The sequence below is a fragment of the Coptis chinensis genome, chromosome 2 (assembly GCF_015680905.1).
Source record: "Coptis chinensis isolate HL-2020 chromosome 2, ASM1568090v1, whole genome shotgun sequence".
NCBI classification, from domain to species: domain Eukaryota; kingdom Viridiplantae; phylum Streptophyta; class Magnoliopsida; order Ranunculales; family Ranunculaceae; genus Coptis; species Coptis chinensis.
The window spans coordinates 1,141,583-1,155,663 of record NC_141457.1 but is presented as its reverse complement, the minus strand read 5'-3'; the positions used below and the strand labels follow the sequence as shown (position 1 = coordinate 1,155,663).

The 14,081-nt window shown below is 41.9% G+C and overlaps 1 protein-coding gene across 1 annotated transcript; it reads left to right on the top strand.

Moving 5' to 3' along the window:
- The first annotated feature begins 7,876 nt into the window (after positions 1-7,876).
- Positions 7,877-8,986, top strand: LOC147514292 (uncharacterized). Its single transcript, XM_086584613.1, has 2 exons — positions 7,877-8,187; positions 8,281-8,986. Exons 1-2 carry the CDS (start codon positions 7,877-7,879, stop codon positions 8,984-8,986), a joined length of 1,017 nt encoding a protein of 338 aa, XP_086440739.1.
- The last annotated feature ends 5,095 nt before the right edge of the window (positions 8,987-14,081 follow it).

The window sequence follows — 14,081 nt, the reverse complement described above, 5'->3', positions numbered from 1 at the left end:
AGTCATATCGAAACCTCTCTCGTCTCTGTTTACTAAACCCAAACGTAGTGGTTTTTTATGGTATGGGTTTGGAGCATTTTTTGCATGAAGAACGGTTTGATTTTGGTACTCGGCAATTATTTTTGAAGACGAGGGATATAGAAATTTATGAAGCCGTGGGGTTGTAATAATTGAAAATAAGTGTGTTCTGGAGAAAATGGACTGGGACGAATGCTGCACTCGGGTCTCTAGCTCAATGAAGCAGGACAGGAGCGAGGAGATGGCTCTATCCTCAGTCCAACAGCAAAGCAGGACCATAACCTCTGTCCTCTGTACCAAGGACAAAAGTGAGGCAAGTGAAAAAAGGTTTGGAGGTTAAAAATGCATCACCGGAGCGAGGAGATCTCTCTTTGCTTTTTACTGGTAAAGGTCTACTATGATATTCTCTATGTATGTAAACACAACAAACTTAACATTATACTAAAACAAAAGGGATCTTGTTAAATTTTCTCTTTTCAATAAGAAAATACAAATTACATTACAAAACAATCAGTGAAATAGTCTCCACTACCAATACAATAAGCTGAGCGAGCCTGAACATTGGCATGCAAAAAACTTCCCTGCTCTGGGTTGGTAACCCGGGTAACTCCAAAGTTCAAACACCGAATGCCACAATGTTTCATAGATTTAGGACAGTTGTCGTACCAAATAACAGACAAAGATCCATTTCCCATTCGAACAACTTGTCCATCCCGAAGTTCATCAGGAGCCAGCAGACTTGTGGAAACAATATCTAAACCTTGGACCGGCCTTCCAAACCAAATCTCACTAGCCAAATCATAAACAAACACATCACCTAGAGAAAAAGTAAACATAAGATCATCGACAGTGGCAGGTCTTTCAGACCAACGATCATAATGAGGCATTGAGATTTGACTCCACAATTCTATTATCACGTCAAAACAGAAAACAGACTGATTCACTAATAAAAGAATCTTATCCCCGTTAGCAACAAGAGCTGTACAGTACACAGCATGAGAATCATCAGTGAGCTCACATGGAGGAGGGTCAGGAAGGGGGGGAGGAAATGTCCGATTGTGTGTCGAAAACTTCAGCCCAGGGTATTGGATGAAAATAATTATCTCCAAACACATAGATTTTGCCGTGTGTAGCAACTAGTGCAGGGTTACACCTCTTGGCAAGCAAGTGTCTCTCCTCCTTTGGCCATTCAAAATTGTCTTCTTCATTGCTTTTAGTAGTATCAAAGGAGAAGACATCAGTAGAGCCTTGACAATTATCATAATCTTCATAATCTTCGCAATAAATACCACCCACCAATAAAGATCTTAGACCCTAGAGCGACAGAAGCACTACACTTACCGATTTCAGGATAAGGAACTGTACAAACCGGAGTTATACAGGTGTCAATAATTTGGCTCTTGCTGGGATCGATCTTGTACCAATAAACAGTGCCTTGCATAATAAAACTAAAAAACACTTTCTTCACCTGTTCGGATGAACAACTAAGTAACCAACAAATGGATAGCTTCAGCAGCACTTTTCCTTGCTGTGGGAGATAGCAGCACTTTTCCTCTTCCTTTGGGGCTACCTTGCTCTGGCCATAACTTCAAACCTCCTCCTCCCTCTCTCCTCCCCCAAACCCTTTCTCCTTTTCCCCCCTAACACCCCCCCCCCCCCCCCCCCCCCCCGTTTCTAGTTTTCCTTGGGTTCTTACACAACGCTGTGTCCTTTCTTTGGCTTGGAGCCAAGGCCTGGCCTGAAGATAGTGGAGTATCTAACTCTGGTTGTGAGGTATTTTTGGGCTGGCAGCTGAACAGGGGAACCATGAGCATCTCAACTGAGATAGAAATAGTCCAGAAAGAAGATAATAGCAACACCAATCAGATTGAGACCCTTCAACAGAACATGAAAAACCTGTTCTTTGGAAAGAAAAGGACTAAAGTTTTAGAGCTCAACTGCATTAATATAGAGGAAACCTTCATTGAGGAGCTTACTCTGATTGGAAAGTTTCTTGGTAGATACCCACTAAAGCTGGAGGAGGTCGGAAAAGATATCCATAGAATCTGGCAAACAAAAGGCAGAATAACTCTTGAGCGCCTGGATAGGGAACATGTAAAGATGGTTTTTGAATCTGATAAGGAATGGCAACATGTGCTACATAATGGCCCGTGGATGTTGGAAGGTCAGGTATTTTCTGTAAAGGCATGGTGTAGAGGATGGAGTTTAGATGACTACCAGTTTGACCTAATCCATTTCTGGGTACAAGTCTGGGATCTTCCAAAGGAAAGAATAAACAAGGATAATGTCTGGAAGATTGGGGCTGGGCTGGGGAAGGTCTTGGAAGTAGACATATCCTGTCCACTTGAGTTCAATCAACAAGTAGCTCGGATCCGAATAGAGATGGATGTTAAAGAAAGACTGCAGAAGGACCAACAGATCAAGTTGGAAACAGGAGAAGAGATAGTGGTTAGATTCAGGTATGAGAAGTTGGAGTTGTTTTGCTATTTCTGCGGTGTTATTGGACACGGCCAGCTAGCATGTAGATTGCGCAATCAACACCGATATGATCTGATGAAATGTGGAGGATCTCTGAAGGATGTCAAACAAAATTTTAACAGCCAAATTAAAGCCAATAAGTTTTACAATGGAGTTGCTTTTACAGGGAAACAATCTCTTATTATAGCTGGGATCCCATCTAAGCTTCGATTTGAAGAAACTCCGGCATCGGAAAGAATGATCTGGGAATATGGTGGCAGGAAAAATATGGTAAGGAATAAATAGGACAGCTGGGTAGGGCCTATGGCAGCTGACACAGGGGAAGAAAAAGACAAAAACAAGGAAGGAGCAATGGTGTCAGGAACAGGATTCATAATTACAGTCTCAACGGCTACCTCAACGGATACCCCAACGGCTAGTGAGTCAAAGGTCGCCATAGGAGCTGAGACCAATTCAAATGGGGAACAAGGACATGGGCCTCAGGCCCAAAGGTTAGAAGTACAGAAACAGGGAAATGGGCTAAAGGACCTAACTGAAAGGGGGAAACACCTAAGCCCACAAGTTAACCAGATGAGTCTAGGTCTCGTGATGATGGATGCTCAAGCGACTTTGGGCTTAACCCACTCTGGAAAGATTTGGGATAATAAGATGGAGGCCTCTCACGTAGAAGCGGTTTGGGTTTTGGATACCGCTAATAAAGGAGATCAGGTGGAAGGAATGGCTGATGAGTGCGATAGGAGTAGGACAGAGGAAGATAGATTAGGTGAGCAGAGTGATTATCCATCTCCCAAAAAACCTACGCTTGTTTTCAAAAATGGTGCCTCGAGCCTCAAAAGATCTGTATCAGGCCAACCAAGCCAGAAGCTACATATGCAAGAGGACCAAGCTGGCAAGCAACCAACCAACCACAACAGACCAACACGTGGTAGAGGCTTTAAACTCATGGTTTCCCGAGGTGGAAGAGAAAAGGGCTCCAGAGCTGAGCTTAAAGCAAGGCTGGAAAGAGACGAAAGGGAGCAAGGAGAGATCTTTAAAAGAAAAGAAAAGAGAAAATTAGATCTGAGTTGTGTCAAGGAAGGGGAAATGGTGTTGAATGGGGGAGTTGGATGGGTTAGGAGAAGCAAAAGGGTAGTAGAACAAAGGTCAAAGAAAGCTAAGCAAGAGGCAGCTGAGATGAGAAATCAGGGGAAAGGGCACCTCTTGATTCCGGAAAATGGTTATATAGTGCAAGTATCGAGTGATTCAGCCATATCTAACTCCTCAGAGGAGTATATTGATATTGTTTCTACTACAGATCCTACCCTAACTGCATCGGAGGAGACGATGGATACAACAGCAAATGAGTCAGGAATTTCAGAAGAGATGATTGGGGAACATCAAGTACCAATGGAATTTTATTTTTCGGATAATGAAGAGGAGCTGGAAAAAGAAGGGGGTAATCAGAATCAAAGGGGTAGACATGGACATGAGGAAGAGCTAGTAATCCAACTAGCACTGTTGGCTATCGATGACTAAACTGTGGATAGAAATGAAGTCCAAGGAACACAAAGGACACAGAGGGAACAAGGATATGCTGGAGTGAGCAAGACATGTTCAGAACAGAGGATGGAGGAAGAGCAAAGCATGGGGAAACTCTTACAGTGGGGGTCTGGATACTCCTCCAGGGTTCGCGACGGCTGTCCCATCACAGCTGCCTTGGTATCCATGACGATCCACGCCTGGAACTGCCGGAGGATAGGTACCACCACGGCGGTTCAACAATTAAAGGACCTGATGGCTAGGCACAATGTAGATATAGTGTGTTTGGCAGAAACTAAAGCTAGCAAAGAGGGTATTGGTAGGTTAAGTAAGAAGCTCAAGCAGAGTGGACATTTTGCGGTTCCTGCACAAGGTCTAAGTGGAGGTCTGGCAATTCTATGGAAAGAAGGAGTGGACATAGAGATTCTAGGGGCATCTCGCAATCAAGTCACAGGTAAAATTTCAAATTATTTCAGTCCTGTTGACTGATTTTTCTCTTTTGTTTATGGGGAACCAGCTGCCCACAATAAGAAAAAGGTTTGGGATAAGTTGAGGGGACTAGCCCCTCTGATTCCTGGCCCTTGGGTTTTGTTTGGTGACTTTAATGCCATAACTCAGTTAAATGAGAAGGTGGGGGGGAGAAGTATCTTTACCAAGAGTATGCAGGAGTTCAACAGCTTAATTAATGATCTTGGCTTGGTGGACTTGGGTTTTAAGGGACCCAAGTTCACCTGGAGCAATAATCGTAGACCTGGAGCCCATGTTCTTAAAAGGCTGGATAGAGCTTTGGCCTCTCCTGAGTGGTTAACTCTGTTCCCTCATGCCCTTGTCCAGACTGTGGCCAATGCCTCCTCTGACCATATTTCTCTTATTATTAAGATGGTTAACAGGGAGGAGTATAATCCTAGACCTTTCAAATTTTTTAATATGTGGCTCACTAATGATATGTGTAGACCTGTGATAGAGAAAGCTTGGGATGCTATAACTCATGACCTTCCTGATAGCAACTTGATACATAAGCTTAACAAAACTAGGGTGGATCTGTCTGTGTGGAATAAAGTTGTGTTTGGTAACATTTTCTCGAATATCAAGGCTACTCATAAGGAGCTGGACAAGGTCTTGGCTAAGCCTTTCTCTATTAAGAATTATATTAAAGCAAAAGAGTTGAAAGAGACTCTGCTGGACTGGTATGATAAGGAGGAGGATTTTTGGAAACAAAAGTCCTCCACTGACTGGATTAAGGATGGGGGAAAGAATACCAAATTCTACCATCGCTCAACCATATATAGAAGGAGAAAAAATAACATTGAGAAAATAAAAAATGAAGATGGTATTTGGCAGGAAGGGAGAACTGCTGTGGGAAACTCTCTCAACCACTATTTTTCTGAGATTTTTCATTCTGATCAACCTGAAAGGGATGATCAGATTATGAATCTGTTCCACAGAATAGTGAGTGAGAGAGAGAATGAGATTCTCATTAGTGTCCCTAGTAAGGAGGACATTTGGAAGGTGGTGAATAAAATGGGCAGCCTTAAAGCTCCTGGTCCAGATGGTTTTCAAGGTGTTTTTTATAAAAAGTGCTGGGATATTGTTAGTCCAGCTGTGGTGGCTTTTGTGCAAGACTTCTTTACCAATGGGCAACTTAATCCTAGTTTCAACGAGACCTACATTGCCTTGATACCTAAGGTGGCGAACCCTGATCATGCCTCCAAATTTCGTCCTATCAGCCTATGCAACTTTGGGTACAAGATTGTATCAAAAGTTCTTGCCAATAGGCTGAAAGGGTTGTTGAATAGGATTGTGTCTCCTTTCCAAGGGGCCTTCATCAAAGGAAGGAGCATTGGGGACAATGTAGGTCTTGCCTGTGAGGTTTTCCACAATATGAAAAACATGAAACATAAGGGAGAGGGATGGTGTGCCCTTAAACTAGACATGGCCAAGGCCTACGATAGGGTGGAATGGACTTTTGTGAATAACATCTTTGAACAACTTAGGTTTACAAACAAGTGGAGAAGCATGATTCACCAGTGCTTATCCACTGTTTCATTCCAAGTTATGCTTAATGGCTCTCCTTTGGAGAAGGTGATTCTTGAGAGAGGGCTGAGACAAGGGGACCCCCTATCCCCATATATCTTCATCTTGATCTCGGAGGCCCTCTCAAGGATGATTGCTAGAGCAGAGGTCAACAATGAGCTTCATGGTGTTCAGATAAGGAGAAATTCTCCGGCCCTAACACACTTGCTCTATGCTGATGACTTAATCTTATTCATTAAAGCTAATCTTGTTGAAAGTGGACACCTCAAAAAGATCCTTGAGGATTACTTGTCAAGCCTCGGGCAGAAAAATTAACTTTGAAAAGTCCAATTATTTTCTTCTTGAGAAAATGTAAATTATAGACAAAAGATTAAGCTTAAACGTTTCTGGAAGATGAGGAACTTTGACCCAAAAGAGAAATACCTTGGTGTCCCCATTATGCTGTCTAGGAAAAAAGCTGAGGATTTTGACTTTCTTGTGGACAGAATCCATAGGAAAGTCAAAAGTTGGAAAGCCAGAGTGTTGTTTCAAGCTGGGAGAACTACACTCATCCAAGCTGTTATCCAAGCCACCCCCCTATATGTCATGTCTACTTACTTGTTGCCCGTCTCAACATGTAACAAGATAGACAAAGCTTGTAGGGACTGTTTCATTCCAAGTTATGCTTAATGGCTCTCCTTTGGAGAAGGTGATTCTTGAGAGAGGGCTGAGACAAGGGGACCCCCTATCCCCATATATCTTCATCTTGATCTCGGAGGCCCTCTCAAGGATGATTGCTAGAGCAGAGGTCAACAATGAGCTTCATGGTGTTCAGATAAGGAGAAATTCTCCGGCCCTAACACACTTGCTCTATGCTGATGACTTAATCTTATTCATTAAAGCTAATCTTGTTGAAAGTGGACACCTCAAAAAGATCCTTGAGGATTACTGTCAAGCCTCTGGGCAGAAAATTAACTTTGAAAAGTCCAGTATTTTCTTCAGCAGAAATGTAAATTATAGACAAAAGATTAAGCTTAAACGTTTCTGGAAGATGAGGAACTTTGACCCAAAAGAGAAATACCTTGGTGTCCCCATTATGCTGTCTAGGAAAAAAGCTGAGGATTTTGACTTTCTTGTGGACAGAATCCATAGGAAAGTCAAAGGTTGGAAAGCCAGAGTGTTGTTTCAAGCTGGGAGAACTACACTCATCCAAGCTGTTATCCAAGCCACCCCCCTATATGTCATGTCTACTTACTTGTTGCCCGTCTCAACATGTAACAAGATAGACAAAGCTTGTAGGGATTTCTGGTGGAATGGAACAGATCTATCAAAAAGTGTTCACACCATAGGGTGGGATCAAATTTGTAAGAGCAAACTTGAAGGGGGCCTGGGGCTCAGGAAAACAAGAGATATGAATGTGGCTATGTTAGCCAAACTACCCTGGAAAGCAACCACAGACATTCATTCTCTGTGGACTAGGACAATGTTCAGTATTTATGGAAAGAAATGGATAGGAGATGTGGAGAAACCTCCTGATCAAGCCTCCTACTTCTGGAAGGGCATACATCAAACTTTTAATTCCATAAGTGGGGGGCTGATATGGAGAATAGGACAGGGATCTTCTACTTCCATTCTGAAGGATCCATGGCTAAAATGTCTTGGTAAGCCTGTGACTCTAGAAGAATTGGGAGTAATGGATGACTCTCTGTCCAATTTGCATGTGTCTGACCTCTTTCTGTCAGATAATAGTGGCTAGAACTCAGCCAAACTTAATCAGCACTTCCACCCATTCATATGTCAGCTGATTCAAGAGATTGTTGTCAGACCAGAGGGGGCAACAGCTGATAAAATGATATGGGCTATGGAAAGGTTTGGAAAACTCACTGTTAAGTCTGTCTATGATTTTCTGAGGGGAAATAAAAACGCTGAGATGGGGCAAAGTTCTGGTATGAACTGCATAGCTCTTAAACAAATATGGAAAACCCCTCTGCCTGCCTATATCCAGATGTTTGTCTGGAAAGTGTATATGAATGTGCTCCCTCTAGGAAACAGGCTGGCTGAAAAAAATATAAAAGGGGATTTCACATGCCCTTTTTGTTACAAAGAGCTTGAGACAGCTGAGCACTTATTCTTCAATTGTGACTGGACTAGAGCAGTATGGTTTAGCTCACAAGTGGGATTGGGAATCAATCACTTCTAGCAACACCAAGACTTGAGGGAAAGAATTGATATGTTCCTGTCCTGGTGCCATAGCAAAAACAGTGAGATAGCCTTGGCTGGGACACACATCATGTACCTGATCCAACATATTTGGAAAGCTAGAAATGAAGCCAAATTTGAACACAGGAAGGCAAATAGGGATCGCATCATCAGACTGAGCAAAGGATTGGCAGACAAATGCTTCGAGGCTTTCAGAGAAGCTTCTCTAAACCCTCTAGAACCTTCTCTCTCTGAATATGATTTGAATAATATGTTTCCTGTTATACCAAATGATTGTATAGTGATGAGATTTGATGCATCTTTCTGCAGGAACACAGGATGGGCAGGGGCTGGAGCAATCGCCAGTAACAGCGAAGGGGATATAGTTGGAGCTGCAGTAAGGAGATTCAAGGCTAGGGAGTCAGGGGAAGCAGAGATGGTTGCAGCTGAAGTGGCAGCTCTGTTGGCTAAACAGCTGGGACATAGCAATTACGTTTTGGAAGGTGACAATCGGGAAGTGATCAAAGCGCTTCAAGGAGATGACTGTCCTTGGTTCCTAGAGACGCTGAAGACCTCTATATCATATAACATTTTGGGTTTGAATTCATGTTCTTTTGTTTGGAGAAGTAGGAATTTTAATGGGGATGCAGACACCCTAGCAAAATGGGCTAACCATCAGCTGGGTGGGTCTGATCTTCGAAGTGTATGCTTGATCAGAATTGTTTTCCTGTTCACCTTTAGGTGGTTTTATCTAATCTAAGTCGGCTTATATCGAGGAAAAAAAAAAAAACTGTTCGGATGAACAAGTTGTTACCCCTACGAGTTCCAAACACCGTTTCACTTAAGTTCAGCATTCAGAGGCTGTAAATATTGTTTGTTTTTCACCTTGATTTAAGCATTCAGCAGTGAAACTTAGATTCTGTTGGTATACGACTGAGATTTGGATAAACCACACACTTAAGGTTTTGGTTTCCTATTCTAAATAGGATTTTAATTTGATACCCACCTCTATAAATACGAGACCAGTTGGTAGGATTTGTAAGGTTTAATTTGTGAGAGAGAGTTTGTGAATTCTTTCGTTTGTGAGTGATTGTACTCTATTTGTTTATCTCTTGATTAGTAAAATTCTCCTCTTTTGCTTGGTGGATTAGGCTAACGCCAAACCACGTAAATCTCGTCTCCACTTCTATTGGTTATTCGCTTTGCATTGGTAAGTGTTTTAATTGATTTGTTTTTTGTCAATTTCTATCACCACATTCAATCTTCTTTGTCCAATAGTCACGCTTCTGCATTCGTTTACGTAACAAATTGGTATCGGAGTCAAGGTTCTACCTAGGGCTTCTTTTGTTGGTTTATTAATTGTTTTGTAGTATATGAAAGTTTGAGAAAGTATGACGACGAATCCTCCATCGGGTACTACTTCTATGACGTCTAAGGAGAAATCACCTCCTACAACTTTGAATATTAACCATGCAAGGATTGATGTGGAGAAATTCGATGGATCTAACAATTTTAGTATGTGGCGTTGTGAAGTTATAGATGCACTATGCCAACAAGACTTGGATGATGTGTTAGACGAAAAACCATCGGATATAGAGGAGAGTGTTTGGGTTAAGAAAAATAGGCGAGCTTGTGGTATCATAAGATCGTGTTTGGCTAGGGATGTGAAGTACCTTGTTCTCAATGAGACTTCGGCGAAGGAAATCTGGAGAATCCTTGAAGAGAAATACTTAGATAAGACAATAGAAGGTCATGTCTTTATGAAATCAAAGTTGTATGATATGAGAAAGAAAGAAGGTATTTCATTGTCCCAGCATATGAACGAGTTTAACAAGTTACTTACCGACTTGTTGAACATTGAAGAAGAAACGAAGGATGAAGACAAAGCTTTCCATTTATTGAGATCTCTTCCCAAGGAGGAGTATGGGCATATAAAAACTACCATTATGTTCGGGAAGAAAGCTTTGAACTATTCTGAGGTGCAGTCTGCGTTGACAAGTTGGGATATGATGAGCAATAATGAAAAGGAGTCAAGAGAGTCGACGAGCACTGCTTTTGTGGTAAGAGGGAGGTCTAATGACCGTCCAAACTCTGGTGGTGGAAGAAGTAAATCTCATTCCAAGTCGAGAGGATGAAATCTAGCACGTGATGAGTGTGCTTTTTGTCATGAGGTTGGACATTGGAAGAAGGACTACAAGAAGTTGAAACACAAGCAGAAAGATACTGACCAGAAACAGTCTAATGTCAACATTACTCAAGGAGGTAATGATTCTGATAGTTCAAATTTCTCTTTTCCTGTTACATCGAGTATTTGTTTCATTGATTCCAGTCATTGGATTTTGGATACTGGTGCTACCTATCATGTTTGTCCCATAAGGGAGTGGTTTACAAGTTTCAAGGAGTTTGAAAGTGGTGATGTGTTGATGGGGAATGATCAACCCTATCGCATTATGGGGATGGGTAATATTCATCTCAAGATGTGTGATGAAACAGTTAAGGAAATAAAAGATGTTCGATATGTTCCCGCTTTGAAGAAGAATCTTATCTCTGTTGGTACTTTAGAAGCTAAGGGCTACAAGGTAGTCATTGACAGTGGTGTTCTAAAGATAGTTTCTGGAGCAATGGTTATCATGAAAGGCATACGTCAGAATAACTTGTACTATTTGAAGGGTGGTACAGTTAGTGGAGAAGTAGCTGTTACTAAGTATTCAGAGGCAGTTGCTAAGGAGGCCACCAGATTATGGCATATGCGTCTTGCACATGCAGGTGAGAAGTCCATGCAAACGTTAATAAAGCAAGGATTGTTGAAAGGTGCTAAGACCTGTAAGTTGGATTTTTGTGAGCATTGTGTTCTGGGCAAGCAGACAAGGGTAAAGTTTGGCACCGCTATCCACCGTACACGTGGAACCCTTGATTATGTTCATTCGGATGTTTGGGGTCCTTCTAGGAATGCATCTCTTGGAGGGAACAAACATTATTATGTGACCTTTGTTGATGATTACTCTAGGCATTTGTGGGTATATACCATGAGAAACAAGGATGAAGTCCTAGATATCTTTGTGAAGTGGAAGAAGTTGATTGAAACTCAGACTGGCAGAAAGATCAAAAGACTCTGAACTGATAATGGTGGTGAATATACGAGTGATCCGTTCTTGCAAGTATGTCAGAATGAGGGAATAGAGAGGCACTTCACAGTGAAAGGTACGCCGCAACAGAATGGGGTAGTTGAGCGTATGAACCGTACTCTAATGGAGAAAGTGTGGTGTATGTTGTCCAATGCTAGATTGGGAAAAGCGTTTTGGGCTGAGGCTGTTTGTTATGCATGCTACCTTGTTAACAGGTTGCCTTCGGCTGCAATTGGAGGTAAAACTCCTATGGAGGTTTGGTCCAGTAAACCCCCGCCGATTATGATTCCCTTCGTGTGTTTGGGTGTCCCCGCTTACTTTCATGTCAAAGATGGTAAGTTGGATCCTAGAGCAAAGAAAGCTATCTTTGTGGGTCTGAAAAGTGGAGTTAAAGGTTATAAGCTATGGGATCCGAAGATAAGAAATTCATTTTGAGCAGAGATGTGACATTTGATGAGGCTTCTATGTTGAAGTCTGGACTCTCGCCAGGAGAGTATGGCCAAAGAGGTATTGCAGCAGGTGGAGATTGATCGTCTTCACCTAGTCCGGATGGTTCTCAGATCTAGTAGATTGGCAACCATGGATAGTCACCGATTAATGTTCCAAATGAAGACACGAAATAGTGATTACAGTGATGGAACAAATGATGATCACGAGAGGATATGGCTCCATTAGAGGAGCAGATGAATGTTGGTCCTTTGGCTCGGTTCATGAGCCTATTGCAACCGGTAAATCTAAGAGAAATGTTCCCCATTGTATTGGCTAAACAATTCGTTACCTATGCACTTCCCCGTTATTGAAAGTCTTGATGAAGATGTTCCTTCCTCATATTATGGAGCAATCCAAAGGCTCCAAGTCGAAAAAGGTGGAAGACAGACTATGGATGAGGAGATGCAATCTCTTCATAAGAATGATACCTGGGTGCTTGTAAAGTTACCTACGGGTAAGAAGGCGATTGGCGGGAAATGGGTGTTTGCATTGAAAGAAGGATCTCTAAGTAATGAGTTACGTTACAAGGCAAGATGGGTAGCTAAAGGCTACACACAGAGGGAGGGGATTGACTATAATGAGGTGTTTTCTCCGGTTATGAAGCACTCCTCCATACGCATCCTTTTGGCCTTGGTAGCTCAGTATGATTTAGAGCTAGCCCAGCTCGATGTAAAAACTACTTTTTTACATGGTGATTTAGAAGAGGAGATCTATATGACTCAGCCAAGTGGGTTTAAAGTTGCAAGCAAAGAGGATTTGGTGTGTAAACTGAAAAAATCGCTATATGGTTTGAAACAGTCTCTCAGGCAGTGGTACAAGCAGTTTGATCGGTTTATGTTAGGGCTCAAGTATACAAGAAGTCACTACGATCATTGTGTCTATTTTCGCAAACTACATGATGGTTCTTTCATCTACTTGCTCTTGTATGTTGATGATATGCTTATAGCCTCAAGAAGCAAGATCGAGATTGATAAGCTTAAACGACTTTTTGTCCTCGAAATTTGAGATGAAGGACTTGGATGAAGCTAAGAAGATTCTTGGCATGGAGATTCAGAGAGATAGAGCAAAAGGCATAGTTTGTTTGTCTCAAAAGACATATTTGAAGAAGGTACTACAGAAGTTTGGTATTGATGGGAACACTAAGTCTGTGAGTACACCTCTTGCCCCTCATTTTAAACTTAGTGCTACTATGTCTCCGAGTTCCAATGAGGAGCGTGAGTACATGACTTATGTTCCATATGCAAGTGTTGTTGGTAGTTTGATGTATGCGATGGTGTGTACTAGGCGGACATTTCACAAAATTTGTTAGTGTTGTTATTAGATATATGCATAACCCCAGGAAGAAACATTGGCAAGCTGTGAAATGGATTCTACGGTACATTCTTGGTGCTGTAGATGTTGGTTTGATGTTTGAGAGGGATACTAGTAAGCTTTGTGTGGGTTATGTGGACTCTGACTATGCAGGTGATTTGGATAAGCGCCGGTCCACTACTGGGTATGTATTTACTTTAGTTGGTGCTCCGATAAGTTGGAGGTCTATTTTGTAATCTACAATTGCATTGTCTACGACAGAGGTAGAATATATGGCGGTGACTGAGGCTATGAAAGAGGCTATTTGGTTGCAGGGTTTGTTAGATGACTTGGGTATTATGCAGGGTCAGCTCGAGATTCACTGTGATAGCATGAGTGCTATATATTTGGCCAAGAACCAAGTTCATCATGCCCGTACGAAGCACATTGATGTGCGTTTTCACTTTGTCAGAGAAATTTTAGAGGAGGGTGATATCTTACTCACTAAGATAGACACCAAGGAGAACCCAGCTGATATGTTAATCAAAGTGGTTTCTGGAATCAAGTTTCAACATTGTTTGAATTTGATTCATATCCTTCATTTGAGATGATTTGGCTCTTAAGGGCATTGGTGAACTACGGTCGGCTTGATCTTTTAATAAGGGTATGTAGGCAGCCACTATGTGGTATAGTCATGTTTGGTCCTTCAGGACATTTTGTTATTTGTTTGGTCCTTCGGACATTTGTGCTTTGAAGAGGGGATTTGCTATTCGGTTGATCGGCTCAGATTTGGATAAATCTTCACCGAGGTGGAGAATTGTTGGTATACGACTCAGATTTGGATAAACCACACAGTTAAGGTTTTGGTTTCCTATTCTAAATAGGACTCTAATTTGATACCCACCTCTATAAATACGAGACCAGTGGTGGGATTTGTAAGGTTCAATTTGT

What these genes read in the sequence shown, in the direction of transcription:
- LOC147514292 (XM_086584613.1), top strand. Translation starts at nt 7,877, where the DNA reads ATGATATGGGCTATGGAAAGGTTTGGAAAACTCACTGTTAAGTCTGTC. An exon ending in GACTGGACTAGAGCAGTATG is followed by an intron (nt 8,188 to 8,280) that starts GTTTAGCTCACA and finishes CTGGTGCCATAG; the next exon opens with CAAAAACAGTGAGATAGCCT.